General features: G+C 38.1%; 1 protein-coding gene across 4 annotated transcripts in view; it reads right to left on the bottom strand.

The window, feature by feature from the left end:
- Positions 1–1,805: 1,805 nt before the first annotated feature.
- The window catches only part of RMDN2 (regulator of microtubule dynamics 2), a 48,459-nt gene continuing 28,815 nt past the window's right edge, over positions 1,806–21,449 (bottom strand). For 3 of the 4 annotated variants that reach the window (XM_064648565.1, XM_064648564.1, XM_064648566.1), the window contains exons 8-12: positions 18,166–18,264; positions 16,374–16,427; positions 16,205–16,285; positions 15,749–15,836; positions 1,806–6,460 (exon numbers count right to left, since the gene is read on the bottom strand). In XM_064648565.1, the coding sequence (XP_064504635.1) occupies positions 15,759–15,836; positions 16,205–16,285; positions 16,374–16,427; positions 18,166–18,264 (312 nt within the window). In that variant the 3' untranslated portion in view covers positions 1,806–6,460; positions 15,749–15,758. The remainder of the gene's footprint in view (positions 6,461–15,748; positions 15,837–16,204; positions 16,286–16,373; positions 16,428–18,165; positions 18,265–21,449) is intronic. The other variant, XM_064648567.1, reaches the window with a different exon arrangement.

Below are 21,449 nucleotides of genomic sequence, written 5' to 3'. Positions count from 1 at the left end.
CATCTCCAAAGGACACTTAGCCCATCAGGTGCACCAGAAGTGCCAATTCTCCACTGCCAGGGCCCACCTGAACCTCATCAGGGGTCGTTCTTTCCACTGCTGATCCAGGTGTGTTGCTTCTCCTGTCTCACTGGCCACTGCTCCCCAGCTGGGGCACTGGCTAATACACTTCCACTAGAGGTACAGCTGTGTGCATGTGTGTCTGTGGACAGACCAGCATGGGCTTTCTACATGCTCCAAACCAGCCCAGAATAACAATGTAAAGGCTTCCAAAAGCTTCATCTTCCCTGACAGCTCTTCGGGTACTGATGGAAAGAGTAAAAGAGGCCTAAAAGGTGAGGTCTTTTTTACTGCTTACTGCTCGTGTGTTCTTCACGTTCTACACGTTTTTCTTCAAACCATCCACATGGGTGAAAGAAGCCCTGTCAGCCCCATTGTTTTAGATGGAGAAGTAAGTTAAAGCAGGGAGGAAAATTTCTGTGGTGTACAATAGGTAGACTGAACACAAAACTTCCCCTGTAGAGAACAAACTAATGTCCTTTACACAATGTATAGTGGACAACTAATTAAAAGTATTGCTCAAATGACCACACAGATCCAGGTCCAGTAGTTTGGGGGATTTCCCCCCCCCCCAGTCTATTGTTCTGAATTTCTCCCATGACAGCTGTAAAGACCTGCCTTCTCATTTCCCGAATGAACATGTCTGGTCATGTAGGAATGGCTGTAAAAGGGGCTGAAAGCAGTGTGCCACCGGAACAAGCTGAACCAAGTATTAGGATGCACACAAGAAAATGTCACACAAGGTCATGCAGGTACTTTTAAAAATCCCATTTTAGCACAAAGCCTGAGACTCACTGATGTCCAGAGGCTGTTCTGCCATGTTCTCAACGGCACCAAAATATTACAGGTAGGTTTTATAAGGACCAATCCCATGAAACTACTCATTAGTAAGACAAACAGTTCTAAAAGAAAGAAGATGTCAAATGACTGTGGGGTCACACACTCAATTATGGTCCTTTGTTTGGTAATTCTTGCTCAGGGATTCATGATGAATGCACCAGGAACACTGTTTTGCTGCCAATACTCATACACTGGTGGTATCAAAAGCAACACACATTCTAGCAGTGCTTTTGTATGAACCCCTTGCTGCACTTAAAAGTGTTGCTGTAGAAGCAGTCTGCTGTTCTAATTTGAAAAACATGTATCTTATTACTGCTTTAAGACTTCATATATGATTTTACTGGGCACCATGTAAGCTTGCCTAGCATTCTCCAAACCAGTATTCCCTAGCCCAGAGCCACAGTCAGGAGCTTTACAAATGAATTTTCATTTCTTCATGAATTATCCTCTTCCAAGATTAGGAAAACACAAATAAATTGCTGAATCCACTTTGCTGATTTGCCACATTTTTCTGAACAACAAACAAGAACATTTCTCTCCAGAGACTGAAATTTCATCAGCCATGTTGATTACCTTTATCCATGAATTAGAAACCTGAACTTATTTTGGTAGGTTAAAAAGTACATCCATATTCATGCCCATATCCTTAACACATGTTTAGGTTACAATATTCCCAGTCAATATTGTGTGGCTCTATTTTTGGCTTACGCATGTAGGCAATTCAAACCAGCTCATAATTAATCTTAATAAACAAAACATATGAAGAGCGGACAGACAGTGTTTGCGTGTGTGCAACTTGGGTATGTAGCTAAGTAGCTTACCCCACAGTCACATCATGGGTCAGCAGCACTACCAAGCACAGAGCTCAGATTGTTCATATTCAAGTTCACACTAGATCCCACAGATACTTTTAGAATAACTGGTTGTTTATTTTAATGAAATGAGTAAAATATTTCCTCCAAAAGAATTATTAATGTTTCACATTCTTAGTTTCAGTGCTTCATTTCCCAGCATCACACATGCATGGGTTACACAAACATAGACAGGGCCAGAAAAGCTTACTTCTTTTTGTATTGTCAAGACAGTTTGATTGTTTCTTCTCCAAGGAACTTGGAAGTCTGTAAGAAGCAGAAGTGCTGGAAAATAAGAATGTACAGAGGAAAAAAAGCAAACAACAATGTTGGCCCTTCAGAGCTACTCCTTCTTGAGTTTGCACTGGATGAATGCTGCAATACAATTTTGTCACATTACCGTAGGATTTTGTGATTTGGAGTAGATGGAATGCACTGTTGTGCACACTGCAGAAAGAACACCGACCACAGGACTACCCTCCACTACCACTGTTGGACACTCTGTCCAGGAAAATTCCAGAAAACCCATGGATCTTCCGGGAATTCACAATACCTCCCTACACTCCTAGGTACTTCAGGTGGAAGGTGTTCAGGTAGTGATGGCCGAAGATAAGTAGATCCAGATAAGCTGATATGTTTGGGTTGAACATGACTGGATCTCTGGTAGCCACTTTTTCATGGATTTCTTCTCTTGATGCTTTGGTTTCAGTGTTGGTTTAGTTTTTTTGTTTTTCTGTTTGTTTGGGGTTCTTTAGTTCAGGCTTTTACTACCATAATAACAGGGTTGTAGGTGTGGATTTAGGTGGTTTCTTTTTTTAATTGGACATAGGACTTGTCCCTTTCAATCATCAGCTACTCACCACTGCTGGACAGCTTCCCAATTCAGAAATCAGTGTATTGATATTACTACACAGAAAGGAGTATCTCATCCCGACTCAGCAAAAGAAAAGAGAGTAATTTAAACAAGTAGTATGACAGTGTATCACTGTAACCATTTCCACAATGTGTCTGTGGTCAATTGCTACAAAAAATTTATAACTTGCTTCATGATTACCTGCTGTTGCAGGGAGATAATCACAAAGGGATCAGGATTCAGTGACAGAACACTTAGCTTCACAAGAAATAAAAATTATGTCAATTATCAAGGAAGGCAGAACTAGTAGTTTTAACTGTAATGAAGCACATGAATCCTGGTACCAGACCAAGGCCCCCAGAACTCACCTTTTAAAAGTATGTAAAGAGACAAATTCTGCCAGGTAATTTACAGTGTTTGTACTGGAGCAGAGACCAAACGAGATGCCACAGTAGAAGAACTGAAGGAGTTGTGGGTACCACAGCCCAGGCACCATGGCTTCAGGAAGCCTGTAGTCCCATCTGTTCCATATGGCTTAAAAGCCTGCAGGGGTTAATACAGACTCAGAGAATCACAGAATCTAGTTCCTCCATGGAGACAAAACTACGGAAGTGACTGTCTGCTTGTAGATATTTTAAAGAAAAAAGAAAACATATGGCCCTCTGGAGCTATACTTGCTTTTTCTCCAGCTGGTATGACACAGAGAACAGATAGCCTAGGCCTACAACTAAATGCAAAAGCTTTATTTCAAGGAGCAATTAGGGAACAATTTAGGGAACATGCTTCAATTTTAAAAGTTCTCAGATTAGCAAAGTGGAAACAAAAAAATGAGAATGCTCATGTACACTAACTAATAAAACTGTTAAAAGCACAAAATATCTTAGCTGCATAAACCAGCAGTGTCTTACCTGTGTGAGGAATATTTCTGTGAACTATCAAAGACAACTTAGAATGAATAATTAAAACCAGCCTTTTCTCTCTCAGATGTTACTTTGTAATTCCACACATAGACTAGTAGTGAGCCAAAATTAAAACAGAAGAATGGGTTTAATTCAGAAGGCTAGAAAGAAAGATGGGTAATTTAATTTATAAAATCAGAAATTTTATTTAAAATGTGGATTAAAACCACATTTGTGATAAATAAAGTCAAGGGCAGATATGATGCATGTCTTTAACTTCAAGTCTTGAAACATGCTGGTAAATGTTTCAGAGTACAAACTCATTCCTTAGTCTGGGCCCAAATGCAGAGCCAGAGTGTGCAAACAGCCCACCAACTTCTGAACCCCAGCAGGAGTGCCTGTGGCTCATAGGGATCTGGAGTCATGCGCTCCCCAGGGATGGCAAGGCCAGGAGGGATCTTAAGAAGTCATCTAGTCCAACCTCTGCCAGAGGATGAACTGTGTCTAAAGCACTGCCAATGTTTAAAGTCTTATTTAACTTTTATATTAAAATTTAAGTGAATGATCTTATAATATTCTCAGAAAATGTATTGCAGGGCTTTGCACAGTTATCGCCAGGATTATTTTCTCCTAATGCTTAATCTGAAGGTAGGCAGTTACCTCTTGTTCTATGAACACGGAGTTTGGAGAACAAGGTTTGGGGTTGTTTTTTTACTGTCTTCTCTGCAATAGCTTTTTAAAAATGTCAATACTCCTTTAGTCCTTGCTCCTACAGACTAAACACACCAAATTCTTTCAATTTCTACATACAAAATAATCTTGTCTAGCACTCTCATCTTTCTTGTCTCTCTCCACTGGACTCTATCCAACTAGCCCCCAACCTCCGTGAAGTGTGGTGCCTGAAACCAGATATAGTATTCCAGCTCAGACCTCATTAGACCTTATTAGGCCTAATTAGAGTAAAAGGTTATTTCATGTGAATTTAATGGGATATGCTTATTTATTCAGTCTAGCATGAAATATGCTTTTTCACAAAAACATGACATTATTGACCCATGATTAATTTGCCATTCACTGGAATACGCATGTCCTTTTCAACAGAATTGCCATAACTAGTTAGGTCTCCTCCATCCTCTTTCTGTTATTTACTTGAATTCAACACCTTATATTTGCCCTTACTAGAGCAAATCCTACTTATGTTACCTAATTTCAGCAACTAATTTAAATAACTTCTTGTTGTAATCTATTCCTCTGATACACTTTCAGGCTTTATAATCAATAATTACTTGTAAATGAGGTATCTATTGCATAATCCAATTTGTTTTATAAAGTATATAAATTAGCATAAAACTGACTTAAGTAAAGGCCTTCTTATTACATCTTCCTAGGTGAGAGTGAACTGTTAACAACAACCCTAGCACAAATAACTCTTGTAGATCCATTTAAACTATGCTTTCTACATTGGCTATGAAAATGTCAAAAGCAGACTTTACCAAAAACCCCTTTGGTAAAGTCTTTTGTGTCACTTTTCCAGCTTCTACGTTCACAAGTCAATTATTCTGTGTGAATCAAAACATTCTGTCACAGAAGAAACTGTTTGATAGGATTTATCTTTCATGGTATTTCCCCTTCTCTCTGAAATTGTGTATTAAAATAAAAGCATTCTTGAATTGAGAAAGATGTATAGAAACTATTTTTCCACAGAATAAACATTAAAAACAATTAAAATGCATATTTCAATTTGTGAAGATCTCCCTGTTTTTGCCATAAACCATGTTATCTTACACATCAAATAGATCGCAGGAATATGTAGTTGTCCTTATCCAATTTTATTTCCTTTAACAGAAATGCATACTTATTCCAGATACATTCCCTGCATCTAAATTAAGATCCTGAATTAAAAGCCAATGAAAATTGGCTTTTATTCTTTTACAGACTTTGGTGAATTCTGGATCAGTCCAGTGGTGAATGGAAATTCTTTCCCCAGCTGTTACATTTTATTGCAAGCACTGCTGTCCTACACACACAGACAGAAGTAGTAGGTCTTTAAGTAGTCTATTTTTATGTACAGGTTATGCTACATAAATGATATAAAAGCCTAATGATGGACACATGTTGGACTAGGTTTTCCAAAGACACACTGATGCCACCACGCAAGGCAACTCTTCAAAGAGAAAGAGCCAGCATTCACAAACTTGAAGTCTTGATACTAATCCATTAAATGTCACATATATTAATCTAAACCACGTAATTTCATTGGTCTGATCTTTAATATTGTACTTGATGTTACAAATAAATTAAAGCTTTAATATTTAATTTATAAAATTTTCCCCCTTCAATGTAAAATGAACAGTAGGTTTAAAGTAAAAAGAGTTTTGTGGAGGCAACAGCTTTCTTTAACTTCAACAAGATTATAATTTTATAAGAGTAGAGAAATGTGTAAACATAAATATTCATGATTTTCTTCTGTACACATCTGTGTAAATTGGTTGATATAAATATAATTTACTATAGAAACATTGTTTGTTTATGCTATACACAGTTCTATGCTGGCATCACGTACTAATTGATTAATCTTTCAAAGAGTGAGATTTATGCATTTTGCATTCTAATCCCCAGTATGTCCATTGCCAGCAGTGGACTTCATGCTCAGAGAATCAGACTCACAGTGTCAGCAACCTAAAATTACACTTCAGAACAAGATTATAAATAATCAAAAATCAGTGTATTATTTTCATATCATAATCGCCAAATGCTTAAAGGCCATGATCCATGCCAACCAAAATCAATGACTGTTTTCCCATTGACTTAGCTGAAATTCACTTCCAGTTTCCAGCCCCTGTAGATTCTCATTTTAGTTTTGCAATTTTGTTACAGCATGAAGAGTTAAAAAGTAGGCGGTATCAGAGCTTCAGAGTGAGAAGTAAAGCCTCTAAGTCTTTCTGGGCCTCTTTATCCTGAAAGAAACAGACAATCATGCATCAACTTAGATAGGATAAATCCCTTCATTCGCCTAATACTTGCCTATCCACATTTCTTTACTCACAACAGACATAACACAAAACTGCAACAGCCACAAAATATAAAGACTGCATAGTAAGTTAATTTATCAGTGAATACAAAAATAAAGTGAAAACAAGAGCCAAGTGGCAGCCCTCCCTTTACAGCTCTGTTAAAGCACTTAAAATGTTAGCCCACAAATAGCCACCTCAGCAGACCAGTAAGCTTTTCAGCTTGGGATGTAACTTTTATTGGTGTACTTTACATAAAGTATTGCCTTCCCTTATACCTGATGTAATCTGGCAACCCAACTGCATGCAGTTTTTTCTAAACATATTTCTGTGATGTTTACGAATGATTTCTTATGAAACTAAGAAGAAAACATTGGGAAATGTAATTAATGACATAGGTTAGATTGTGGTTTCAGTGCAAACAGCCATACCTACCTGTAATAGCCACCATGGACTGACTACACCCTCAATATCTTCCAGACCAGTGTTGGTGGGCTCTGCCTATGCTACTGGGCTCTGGGCAGAGTGGAGCCAACGGGGGAGCAACAGGGAAGTGATCTGCTGTGCTCAGAGCCAACACTATATTGCACCTCCTGAGGCAGAAGGGAAAGGCTTCTTTTAGGCCCAAGTGTTAAGTGCACAGTTTGCATGGGGCTTTAAACCAAACCCAGGCCACAGACTCTCTCACAGGTAACTAGTGACATATGTTTTGGCTATTCCATGTGTGTTTGGAAAGGGGTACATGCATGTAAGTATGTAACCACAGCACAAAAACTCCATTATCCTACTTATTTTTAAGTGTCCCTGGATATAATCCACTTGCTTTAGTCACCACTGCAAAACTCCTAGCTTGCAAACTGCACCTTGGTTTAAAACCACATTTCTCAAAAGTCGGCACCTCATACCTGAAGGCTGGTAAGAGTCCAAACACCCAACACATGCACCCATGGGTACTTAACAGTGCAAGTGAAAAGTACCTGCACACCACAGATTTTATGCAAGTATTTCCAATCACAGGGACCAGTAGCGATAATGCCACAGGCAATTCTGAAAGAAAATACTGTAGACAGTCAATGAAGTAATCACTGAATTTCAGGATCACTTCATTATCCAATCAACCAAAGAGCTGGAACAAAATACAGGACATTTTAAAATATATTTTATGGGTGAAGAAATTCCTGCTTCTCTTTATTTTGGTTAGTTGTCTAAAATGTCATGGAAGAACAGAGAAGAATATTGAGATGATAGAAACCATATGCCAGACATGTCAAACTACATTATATTATTGGTCTGGATTAAGGCATTAATACATTAGCTGGACACTTCTCTTGGAGTCACTGCCTTACTCCCACTGGCAACAATAGGCTAAACTATCTGCCTAATCATTTATCAGAGGCCTTAAAAGGCACACACTGCAAAGCCAGCAAGCTCTTGCCAAAATAACTCTAACAGAAGGAAATGTCATGCTGAATTCCGCACCCCTTAAACTCCACGTCACTACTGGCTGCCTGGAGCATCAACCCATTGCTTTCAATAAAAATTGGAAAATTTGTATCAATATCTTGCTTAATTCAGGGAAAATAAACTCTTTTCTGTACTGACTGTGGTCAACTTGTGAAAATGATTCTAAACTCTATTAAACAAAAAAGTAGAAAGACAGATATTGTCCCACGGTATTAAGAAATGGAAAAGTTTCATTTTATCTGGTTCTACTCTTTTGACACTTTTCTAAGCTGAAAATTGTAAAGATACAGGTTTTCTCATACCTGAATGATGTTTAGCATTTCATGGGATTCTTTACTCACTTTGCAGGATACAGCATTTAAAAAATGTATCTCCAAACAACTGTGTATAATTGTCTCTCTGCTTAGAAGTAAAGGATTGTATTGGGCAATGAGCTTTAAAAGTTGCAAAGGTCTCAAAAATATTGGGCAATCTTCCCTGAATCTTCCTCTGGGCTTAGGAAAAAGAATGGAACAAACCCATGACTGTTCTAAGAACTGTCTGGAGAAGAAACTGCAAACGTGCAAAGCGTTCTACCTCTGGTTTGCCAGTTCTAAACAAGACTACATCAGTAAAAGCAGGAATTATTATTGTTGCAAACTACTTAACTGGCTGAATTAATTGAGCCAGCAGCTTCCAGTCAATAAGAACTCATATGGCAAAAGCATGGAAAAAAATCAGTAATGGTATTAAAAACAAGGCTGAGAATGGTCAGTGAAGGGAACTATGATGTCACCTTTGAATAAAGTCCTTCCAGACCAAGAGGTGTGTCACGCTAAAAGGAGAGACAAGCTAGGATTCTGTTCAGTGCACCAGTTTTCCAAGTTTAAGGGTGAAAACTTCATTAATGCCCAAAGCTTGACTGTTAATGGAAAGACAAAGCCATAAATCCTCTATTTGGCCAACTCTCTGCCTTGTTGATTTCTGGGTCTGTGGCTTTCTGTAAATGAACAGTAAGGTTGGCTTTTTTTTTTTTTAATTATTTTTAAGACAGGCAGGCTCTGATCTCCCTTTAGAATGTGGCAGGCAGAGGAAGAGGTGCAAGTCGTAGGAGGAATGCAATATATTTGCGTCAGTTCCATTTGTTCACCCTAAGGCTTAGTTCAGCGCTGACTGAATACGCCATTTTCAACCTTGACTTTCTACTGTCAAGGCTTGCATTTATTAAACACTTATATCATTTTCAGAGTTGAATAGGAGTTCAAAATGTTCTGCAAACTGCTACACAAAAGGTATTCAAATTACAGGGTCAGAGACTGTATTTTTCCTTCTTCCTATTTAGTTGCTTTTCTTTTATGTTTCATCATTCACAGGAGATATGCACATGAAAAAACAGACCTGGGAGGCCAGAGACTGAACAGGGGAAGAGACGGAGTTGAAAAAAAGTGCAAGAAGGAAGACAGAGCTGGTGGGAAAAGTAGAATGTTAGCTTAACTGGAAGTAGTGCACATTTTGACAGTTCATTTCTGCTGAAAAAAAATTTACCGATAAATACATATACACACAGACTTACACATATAAATGTGCATGTAAAAATTAAATGGCAATTAAAGCAAAGACAGAAAGATAATGATTTTACATCTCTGACAATTATTTCCTTATGCACTAAACACACTCAACCCAGGCACTGCACATGTGTGCACTTGTTGACAAAGTCCCAACTGTCAACAGAGAACGATACACCCCCATGACCATAACCAAAATGGTTACACCAGCCAACAAAAACATAATTGTGTGCAACCACTGCCAAATCCCAAGCTGACATGCATCCTGTAGGGTTTCATTGAAGTCAGCGGGGCAGATTGGTATATTAAACGAGCTGAGCTGCAAGGGTGGTCCAAAGCTGTACTCTGATACGCAGTAACAGCAATGAGGTGCTGAGAGACACTCCTGCTTTCGGGTACAGCTGTACCATTCCCTTGCAGCTCCAGGAGAAATCCTGGATTGTAACAGAAGAGACTCCCACACATGCACAAGGATTGTCAATTAGAGAGCAAAAGCTCTTGTGGACAATATAAATCACACAAAGCTAAACGCTATCCCTCCTCAGGTTCATGATCAACTCTCACAGATGATGTGACTGTAGTGGGCACTAAAAATTGCATAATACCATTTTTTCCCCTTAGATATTTCAATACACAATGCAATCACCCACTTGCCAGTTTCTATGTGACTGCTGTATGTCACAAGTTAGGGCATTTTATGTTCTTTCACATTTTTAGTATCTGCCTCTGGGGATTAACTGTGATTTCTCAAGGCCTTTAGGATTAAGGCAAGCACATCTTTAAAATATGTAGCTGATAATAATTACACATTTTTGGAAATTACTTCAAGTAGAGGGAAAAAATACCCTTTAACACCCAGAAGTCTGTGAATAAACAGTTCAGCTAGTCCAAGGACTGCTGTTGAAAAATTAGAAAACAGCAGAATACAATCTAGAATAATAAACAGCCATGTAAAATTTTTATCCACTAGTTCTTTTCTAATTTAAAAGACCAAGTTTCACCTGTAATCTGGCTTTCTTTTACTACTGTACACAATGTGGAGCTTTTGGTGTTCAAGACATTCCCCTCCTTCTCTTTCTGGCTGGCTGCTGCCCCTACCATGATGGGACCTACAACTTTTCTTTCTGCACAGTTATTGCTGAAAGAGCTTGAACACAATCACGCCCAGGTACAGCCCCTTCAGAAAGATGCCTGTCGAGGCTTTCCTTCACCCTGCATATTGAGTCCAAGACCATATATTTCAAGATCTTAGAGGCATAACTTGGCCCAGCTACACTACAAAAATTAAAAATAGGTTTTTGCAATCCTGCAGTGCACCACCACCTCTGTGAACATTTCTCCCACTGTGCTCCTGCATCATGCCCCTGCCCACATGCCAGCAGAGGAGATAACACTCCGCACCTTGAGGAATCATCAGCTGATCAGTCTTGCTGGACCAAGAGCTATGCTAAACCTGTGTTACCTCTGATAGGATGTCGAAATGAATGCTTTGCGATAGACAGTTTAATCACAAACATGATAAGCTTGGTATTTATCAGGATAGACTTTATCCTTATGTATGAAACTATGACACCACAAAAAATATCTTCATCACTTTTTGGAATTGTTTTTGGAGTGAGACAGTGCAAACAAACCTTTTGGCAAAGCTTCAAAAACATGAAGATAGAAAATTGGTCTAATCACTAAGGTAGAGAAATACAGACTGTATTATTTGAAGTGCAAATATAGGCAGTTTCAAATTCTTTTAGCGACTCTTTATCAAATGTCTCATTTTCCCCCAGCATTTTACAGATTAAAATCTGATCTCTTTCTAATGAGACTTTAAAAAGTGTATTCCCTGAGCTTGAAGCACCCACATTGAGAGCATACAAAACCACTAATCAAGGAATATTTTTTAAGTATATTCAAAAGATATTTTATTATTTGGTTGGTGGTAGCTGTCAGAAAATTCTTGTTCAACTCCACAAACAGTATTAGAAGGAAAACAATAGCTTAGAATTTAAAAAGAACATAAATCTGACACTTCCATTATTTTGCAATTGAAACACCATCGACTTTTGCTGGCCATTTGGAAAACGAATGTGCATAAAACCTAAAGCAACAAGTATGCTCTGAAAAGAATGGCTTTTTGTATTAAGAAGAAGATGTTGAGAAAAGAAAATGTTCTGTCTGATGAGCAAACAAAAACATTTTTATAAGGTTAAACCATGTTATTCACATAGTTTCAATCGGTAGTTTTTTCACAAACAAGTCATAATTTATACCCTTCACTTTAAAAGCAAAAGAAAATTACTTTTTTCTCCTCAAAAACTTACTTAGAAGGACAGATTACCACAGCAGCTTCAAATGATATCTGTTGGAAATATCACAGCAAGGACTGCTACATATAGTATTTCTTGAAAAATCTTGAAAATCCAGATATACAAATGGTCTGTTGTAACAGGAACAGCTGATGGGTGCTGAAGTTTATACTCTGACCTCCCTTCTATCCCCCTGTGACTCCTACTCTTTTCCTTACCTACAATATTAAAAATAAAATTAATAACCAAGGAGATTATGGTGATGTAAAAAAAAGCATAAGAAAATCGTATGGGCATGATTTCTCCTCAGCAGCTGCAATCCTGTGTAAACATTCAGCCATTGTTCCTGCCTATTATTACATTTACCTCCTCTTCCACACGAGTTTCAGATGTCACTAAGGCTGAAGGCAGAGTCTTTAACAAGTCTCTGCTTCCTGCCATTCTACACCTGTAAGAAGTGAATGACATAATGACCAATTTCTGTAACATCTAAATCTCTCTCACTCTTAATTTCAACTCTGAATTGCCATAATTTGTACTTGCTGGGAAGGACCAAGTGTTTTAAATCACCAATAATTTTGTAAAAGACAGTCTAAGCTTCAGGGAAGTTTTTATCTGCATTTTAAGTAAGACTTTCAGTAACTCTCAGTGCAAATAGATTTCCTTTGCATTTTTCCTGCTTTGCTGTCTTCATCTCTTCGAAGAGTACACTTTTTGTAAGGTAACTGTTGCTTTATAGATTCATTTTCAAAAAAGTATCATAGAGACCAGAACCCTGAGATTTTAACCTCTTTCTCTGCTAGGCTGTTAATTCCTTTGCGGTGAGCTTACTGGTCCTACAAGCACAGAGTTCTCTCTCATACCCATGCTCGTCACCAGATACAAGAAAAAATTTCTTGATTATTATACTTCATAATCCTACATTGAGACTTGAATTTTTGTCAAGTTCCAGCCTTGAAAGTACCCAACAATCTTTGTTATAAACAAGAAATTAGTGTCTTATTCCCCTTACAAGCAAAGCACCATGTGTTTAACCACACACACGCACACGTGTTTTGCCTTCCTATATGCAAGACAGACACTCGTGATTTTAAAATTAAATTTCATTATTGTCTTCAAATTTAAAAAAAGTAATCTTGTTCCATCTCAGTAGTCTATCACATCTGGTTTCAACAGCCCTTCATATAGTCACACTCACCAAGGCTTTGAGCACACTACAAAGTAACGTGTCTCAGTAAGGGTAACACAACATCCACTAGATGAACAGAACAGCTGTGAGGCACTTCACAATAATTCACAGCAGCCCCGAACATTAGGATCTCTTTTACTGAAGGGGCAAATATTTCCCAGGACCCTGAGGTTATCCACCTGGGTAGCCAGCAGAGAAAAACTGGACAATTTAATGTCCCATGCACCTCCAGCAGTGAAGCACCACTCTACAGTGTGACAGTATTTATGGCCAAGGAAGAACTGTATGATTCATTGGAGGTTTTTGTTTAGAGTAGAGAGGATAGAAAAAGGTCTCTTAAGTTGCACTGTAACACCGGTTTTGTTTTTCCAGATGTAATTTTCACCAAAACTCACATATTTCCTTTTAAAATAAAAATAATGCATAGACTGTTAGGTTAAAAATGTGCCAAACTATTTTTAAAACCTGTCTTAATTTTAAAAATCATCCTGTAACTCTTAACTTACAGGACTTACAGGAGTTGTTCAATCAGAACTTGTTTCTTCTTTTACAATTTCTGTGGTAACCTTTTTAAGACTCATAAAAGGGTTGAAACTGGCCATCTGATTTTTTTTTCTTTAACAAGAATTAGCTATGTTTGGAAGCCCCTTTACCCCTTGAACTAAAACATATTCTGTAAGTAGTAGGACAGATGCACAGAAGGGATATTTGGATGTGATACAACATTCAAGTCAAAAATAATATCACTTAACTCAAAATGTTACACAAAATGAATCCTAGAGAAAGGGTCAAAGAAGTGTCCTGAGTTACAGCAGCTGAGAATTTGACCTGAGGATTAAAATGAGCTATAGGCTACTTTACTGGTGCCAAGCACCTCTGGTTCCCTGAAGTCACTGGAAACTGTGGATGCTCAGAAGCAATATAAAGTAAACCACTGTCTATGATTATTTTTCTGCAGGATGATTTGTATCATGAAATACTATACATTTCCTCAATGTGGCACCTTTCCAGCAGCTTTGTCTCTCAGTCTGCTCCTGATTTTATGCCTTTATACAAATACATGTTTCTCAATAGGAGCCAACATTTAAAAACAATAAAGGAATTCCCCTGCTTGAAGAAAGAGAGAAAACTCACATGATTACACTTGGGAATGATGGGTTTCACATGACTCTGACAACATACCATGCTGCTGACCATCTTGAGATCCTGTGCTGTGGCAAACTGAAAGAAATCCTCTGACTGCTGCTGACCTGTGCTTTTTGTTTCACACCATGAACCTCATCTTCTACAAGGCTGCAGTCAATTCAGGCACTTTATCAGCATCCATTTATTGCTGTCTCCCTAATGCCTCCTTAGTCTTATTACAATCTCTTCCCTCCCTTAAACTAATCTGACTAAATGTTATTTCTACGTACAGCTCCAAGCCCTGAACCACTTCATTTCCAACATGATTTTCCAAAAATCACTAACAGTCCTTCTCTAACACAATAACCAAAACAACATGTAATACTTGAATTCAGATGGGATCTGAGGCAACAGCATCAGCAGACTTTGTGTTCCAGATCTTCATATCACAGTAATTCCTTTCAGTGTGCACTTGGTTTTACCCTGTGCTGACTGCTTGGTTGGTTTTTTTAAATCTAATTACTTACTATTGTCCTAATGCCATATTTTTCTGGACTCTTTTTTCTAAACCTCACTCAAAACACATCACAAGTAAACAAGATAAAGGAGACAAATCTGTGATATCTATAGAATTAGTCAAAACAGAAGAGGTCAAATCATCTTGTCTTCTTCAGACTGACAAAAAATTTTTGGGGCCCAGTTGACGCTCTTTCTTCTGTTCACAAACCAGTATCATTCTTACTCTCATCACCATCGTTGCTTGCCAGAATACATACACCTACCCCTCAGACTGCTCCTGAATTCCTGCTCTCACCTCAGGGTTACCCCTCCTTCTCAGGTCTGCTAACACTTCAGAAAAGTGATGGGGTATTAAACAGGCAATTTATAGCAGTCTTTCCTATGTTCCATAATAGGCAAGCTGAAGGTGTATTTTAACAGTAAGTAAATAATAAAGCAGAGTTAAAATATTGCTTATGTCTGTACCAATACATATTTAAAGAAACACTGAACTTAAGCAATGATTACTTAATTTATGATTGGTACATACCATAACCTGGGCCAAAAAATAAGGCCACCCAGGAGCAGAGGCTGGTGAGGCATGCAGTGGTCTTTCTTCCCAGCAGGAACACTTGACATAAACATGTTAGTGCTCCACACACAGCATTTATTGTCAATCAAGTTACAGAGCTATTTAATGGTCTTTAACTTCAAAGAATTAAATGGGATAGGGCCAATTCGTCTCTGAGATCACCTCTCTCTCTGTACCACATCTGCTGTGCTCAAAGGGGGTCCCTTAGGCTGACAAAGCTCAGGTTTGAACTTGTCACACTCTAGGATGGTAAGATGTTTCCAATCATAGGTTAGTCATTATGGAACTTGCTTCAGAGATCAGATAGAGTGAACCTTCTTGCCATGACTTGGTTTATATTTGAGAAATTAAATAACTTAAAATCTCTCAAATATTGGTGGAAATATTGTGTTCACATACATAAAAACACTCTGAAGGGCCTAAAGAGGAATCTAATAATCTCTTAGAACAACCTATGTTCCAGTAGATGTAACTGGAAGAACTGTGTCTCTTAACTGCACAGTGGTTGAAGACAAAGGTTACCTTGAATAACTCATCTTCCTCTGCTGCAGCCAACATACTGCCCTTGACAAGAATCACAAACCACGGCTTTCAGGAGCAGAGATAGAGACTGTGGGGCAAAAATCCAGAATGCTTTCAACTCAGAAAAATGTAGGTCTGGGGCAAAATTTCAGCACAGCTATAGAGTGACACACGCAACTCCTTATGCTTAAGAAGGTCTAATGAAGTGGGTTGAATTACAAAGAGTGCAATTCAGTTTCTGATACAGACAAGTCCCTGACAGTTCCCTAAACAAAGATTTTTTTTAAAGCTGTTGATACAGACAACTGTAATGAGACAACCTAGAGTGGAGGAAAAAGGAAGGTTCTGTATTCAGAGGAAAAACTGAAACATTATGTTATTACCGACAGTGCAGTAATGGATGCCAAAGACAAGAGAGCAGTCACAAGGGAATAAGTTATCACTCTCAATACCCACCTCATTAGTAACTGAGAGAATTGACAGTGCAGAATCACAGTACTTCAGTGCATTGTTTTTCTGGCCAAGATCTTTATAGCACTGAGAAGAAAAAACATTTTGTTTCCAATCAGACCACTGTAGGAATACCAGAGCCTACAAATCATTATTTTTAAAAGAACTTGGTTACCTTTGCCAAATACACATAATTGCATTTGGAATATCCTGGATGCATTTCTTCTGCCTAGATAATAAAAAACAGGAAAGAAAATAGACTTAAAACTTGTGTGATGGGATTTATGTGGTCTGCTAACATTTTTAGTAATGCACTACACTTCCTCAAACATCAGACAGAATCATCCCTACTGTGTGTAATGCAATCTGTTTAGCAATTCAAAAAAAACATCAAGAAAACAAGAAAACCCCAAACTCAAACCCTAGACCAGGCACAATAGATGCTGACATTGAACACATAAAAATGTTCTGTACTCCTTGCTTTCCTCTCTCCCAAGTGCTCTGTAAAGACATCAGGTCATTCTGTACAAGATCTACTAGGCACATGCACTTTTTTGAATGACACTGCTCTCTCTAGATTATTAATAATTATTTCCTCGTCAAAGAAATTAGAAAGCAACCAACCATTCACACTTTGCATAACAAGTAACGAACTGGGTTAATCAACTTTACAATTATTTCTCTTCCACAGACCCGTATCATCTAGTTCTGGGTACACATTTCTTTTCACACTACCACCTTCTGAAAAGTTCAGGTTGTTAAAAAAGTTCAAGAATGTCTTCCTTTTAAAACACACCAAGGACATAGAAGCTTGCAAGATGAGTAAAAACCTTACCAACTATCTCCTAGCCAAGAAGCAGTTTTAATCAACAAACAGCTTCTGGAGAGAAAAATTACATCAGTGAAATTTATAGTAGCTGTAATCCTTGGACCAAAACAATGCTGCTTTCACCACAACCATGTAGAATCAAGCAATTGAAAAAGAAACCCAAACAGTTGTCTTTTAGACAGTAATTTAATTTTTGTTGCAGAAGATGACTTAAAACCACAGTCACTCTGCAGCCCACCACAAAATGCCCTGAAGCTAAAGTAAATGTTTCAAATTATTCCTACCACTTTTGGAATGTGACCTTAAAGATAAAATCTGTTAAACTGGGAAGATGGCAATGTATTGTATCGTCCAAAATTCAGGAAACCATTCCATCTTTAAATAGACTAAGAACAGAGAAAACAAGCACTGCTGAAAGTGACCAAAATATGCCTGTCCAATCCTTTGAGAAACTTTCTGAAAGTCATTGTAAGGATGGAAGTTTATGCTTTGAATTCAGTCAAGTGAAAAACTTGTACACTTTTCAGCTCCAGAAGTAGAACTGATTCCCATAGAAGACATTGAAAGATAGATTTATTTTATTCATGTGGTGTTTTCTCATAACTGTGTGTTCAAGTAGAATGCCTAGGAACATGGACCTGTATGACACAGCCTTCTTTTCTAATTCACTACAAAGGTAATTTCATCTCCACAAATAAGAAATGCTTCTACTGAAATTCAATAAAAAAAAAGCTTCAGATCAGAAAAAGAAAAGCATCACAATGTTTAAGTTTTCCTTGTCCATGTTAACCCTCCTACAGAAATGGGCAAATCATCAATTACCACTATGATTAATTTGTTTCAATGGCATATATAACTAATCTATATCCATCTCACATTATATTCAGTAACTATTAATCATGTCAAGTAATTAAAGAATCCTCAAAACAAAAGAAAGAAAAGAAAGGTGCTAGCCAGTCATCTCCAAACTAATTTTAAAACAGAAAAGAAAAAATATTTTATTAGAGAGCTTAGTGGTGTTTAGAAGAGCCCTGGATTTATAGCTACTGAACACGGTCTGTTCGACAGACTTCTTGATAAGAGTCACATACAGCAGCTGGTAAACAGCCACATAGGAAAACCACTGACTAGGACGTACCTTAAGGAAATTCTGCAGTGCTTCTTCTACTGTTGAAGTTGGTGGAGTCCCAAAGAGAGCAGTAGCTACCTTCTTTTCAATCCAAGACAACTGAGCTACCTGTAATAAAAAAATTAAATTAAAAAGTCAGATGTCTTCAGGGCTTCCTCTCAGTTTTACAGTAAATACTGTCTTGTGTACTGTACTACTTACATGATGTATTTTGCAAAAGAACCTGTAAAGGAATGCTTTATACTGCCAACTTGCCAGCTAAAAGCAGTCTTTTGGATTTTGGATTCTGTTAACAGGAAAATGTGCACGTACGACAAAATACCAAGATCCTTGATACAAGATTATTCCCATATAAAAAGCTTAAACTACATTTTAGGTTTCATAAGACCTTGCCTGTTTTTAAAACTGAAGGCTAGAAATAGTGCTTGAAACTTGTTAAGCTTTTCAAGAGAAAGCTTAGCATGACAGTCTATGTACTTGACAACTTTTCAACATTATGAAAAGCTGTTGCTACAGTAAAAATGTAAGTGCTTTTGGTGCTGGTATAACGAGTTCATTTATTACACAGAAGCTGGTGACAGCCACTGTTAAAAAAATAGGCTTCATTTTTTCCTCTTCAAATCTGACAAATAACGCTTGCCTAAGACCTCTTCTCATTTCAGCCAGATGGACGGCTGAGAAAGGACTTTAGGGAACTGTCATATTCCCACACAACGCACATGACTTCTTCCCTTACATATACACCTGACAGAAACTGCTCTGGTTACTGCCATAAGGTACTTGGCTACATCACCCCAATGTGGCAAAACACATCTCACATCTGTAACAAAGGGTGGAGTTGCTAGGAAATGCAATGTAAGAGCAGAGCCTGTTTAAATGGAGAAGTGAAGCCATTTTCCTTTGGACACCTCTACCACATCTGTAAAGAAAAATCAGGACTCTTTTCCTTTCCATAAGTATTTGAACCACTGCACTGATGGCTCCTGTCACAGAGTACAACTGAGTTGAAAAATGGGAAAAAACCAAGGTTCTGTATTTTCTAGCCTGATCTATGCAGAGGCAACACAGAGAAGAGATATACACAGGAAAAGAAAGAGAGCCTTTCATCAGAGACCTGGAGATGAAATACGAGTCACATATGGACATCTCTTCTCAGAAAGAGCTGCAACTCAAATAACAGAGTTCAGCCTTGAAGTCAAGTTGGTCCTACTGCTGTAAAAATTAAAATGGTTTTGGATAGTTTTAGATTATTCCTGCCTCATTCCCTGGCTTCCCAATATCTGCAGGGCTGTTGCTGCTCCCCCTACCTTCTCCACCTAAATCCAGCAATTATCCAGTAGATGTCAGTTAATAATTCTAAAATATAAGAATCCACCCACACAGAATTATCCACAGCCATCACTCAGAATGCTTCTCTTTTGAATAGACACCAAGCTCTATGTATTTCTTGTTGCAAACTGCCCTAAAAATACCATTGCAAGAAATACAGGTCAGCATGCAACAGGAGAATTCATAGGACCATGTTTTCTAATCTGGTCCCAATGTCTCTAGCTGCATAAGAGCAACACTGCTTGGAGAAACAATATTAAGAAAATAAAGCTTTTGCTTTCATTCTCTCTCACATGTCCCAACTTCAAGCTTCTTCTAAGGAAATAAAGTATTTTTTACAAAAGCTCTCCAGCAATCCTAGAGTTCTTACTCACTGAAGCAACAAGGTATTTACCTCTGCAGTGCTTTCACACTGAGTTACAAACTTCAGCATACTGCCTTAAAACTTCAAATTGTAGCTATGTATATAATTTCTTTCCACATTTCATTTCCCTCGCTGTTATATAGTTTCTAGGACATATTCTGCAAGAGTCATTAAAAGCATTTTTGCAAAAGTGCTGTTTTCTTCATGCTAATCTCCCGATGCAGTGTTCTTTCTTCTTTTGGAAAAGAAAGAGGCTTTCTATATTTCTAGGTCCATCACATCAACATAGAGGTAGCTTACAGAGTGAGGAAGAGAGAAGAAAAAAAATAAAGGGAATGGATATGCTTACACTGTTCTCTGCAAGACCACACAACACCCCGGAGATACACAGATACAATTACCATACTCATGTCTGCTGTTATGCAACAGTGAGGAAACAAAATTGCAGTTTTTCCATGTGGAGTTATAATTAACTATTGAAAACACAAGTTCTTCCTGGCAGTTGTTTTATTTTCTTGTGAGATTTAATCAGAACTGATTTACTGAGGTTTTAGTCTTTATTTTGTCTGGCATGGGTGCTGCTTTGCTCTATTCAAACTTTTAAAAAGCCCAAACATACATGCATTTGGCCATTTTTATTTTATAAATCTCACCAAGATAAAACAATGTTAAAAGTGAAATGCATGTAAGCACATTTCACAGAAAACCACTTGCACTGAAAAGAGGTTGTAGGGAGGTAGAGGTCACTCTCTTCTCCCAGGTAACAAGTGATGGGATCAGAGCAAAGGGCCTCAAGTTGCACCAGGGCAGGTTTAGATTGGGTATTAGGAAAAATCCTTCACTGAAAGGAAGTCAGGGATTGGAACAGGCTGCTCAGGGAAGTGGCATAATGGCTATCCCTGGATGTGTCCAAAGATGTGTGGATGTGGCTTTTGGGGCACAGTTTAATGGCAGTGTTTGGTTCTTAGAGGTCTTTTCCAACCTTCATGGTTCTATGATTCCGTGACAACAGTGAGTTTTCTTTCTTTCTGTGCACTCTCTCCACCATTACACTTTGCGACTATTTCAGAGATAGTCTGAGAGTTCTCTAATGTTTTGAGCAGTGAGACTGATATGCCAGTGGCTTGATGTATTCATCGCAGCTAACTCTAGCCATCCATAAATGAAGTGGCTAGTTTATGCAAATTGTTCAGCTTCCTTGCATGGTCAATACAGAGAGAGGCAATTCCATTAGGCAATTCCTATTCTCCTACATTAGCTTAGGATGAACGCTCCTCTTTTTCTCTTCTTTTTTTCCTTCAACTGCAAAAGGAGCGCAGACAATTATATTTTGTGGGTTACTGAAGACAGGTGAGGTGAATCCCATCAGAACAGCTTAACTGTACCCCACCTGAATCTGTCTGCACCCTGCTATACTGAGGTGGGAAAAACGGAAAAGAACCTGTTTTATGCAATACACAGAACTGTGGCCCAGAGCAATAATGATGAACGGGAAATTATACCCTTCCCCTCAGTGCACATAAGCACAGTCTTTAATTTGAAATAACTTTATTAGAGTAAATCTTACGCCACCTTCAGTGAAATGGAAACAATTCCTACT

This window comes from Pseudopipra pipra, chromosome 3 (assembly GCF_036250125.1).
Source record: "Pseudopipra pipra isolate bDixPip1 chromosome 3, bDixPip1.hap1, whole genome shotgun sequence".
NCBI classification, from domain to species: Eukaryota; Metazoa; Chordata; class Aves; order Passeriformes; family Pipridae; genus Pseudopipra; species Pseudopipra pipra.
Note: the sequence above shows the minus strand (reverse complement) of the source record. Positions and strands in the feature narration are given on the sequence as shown.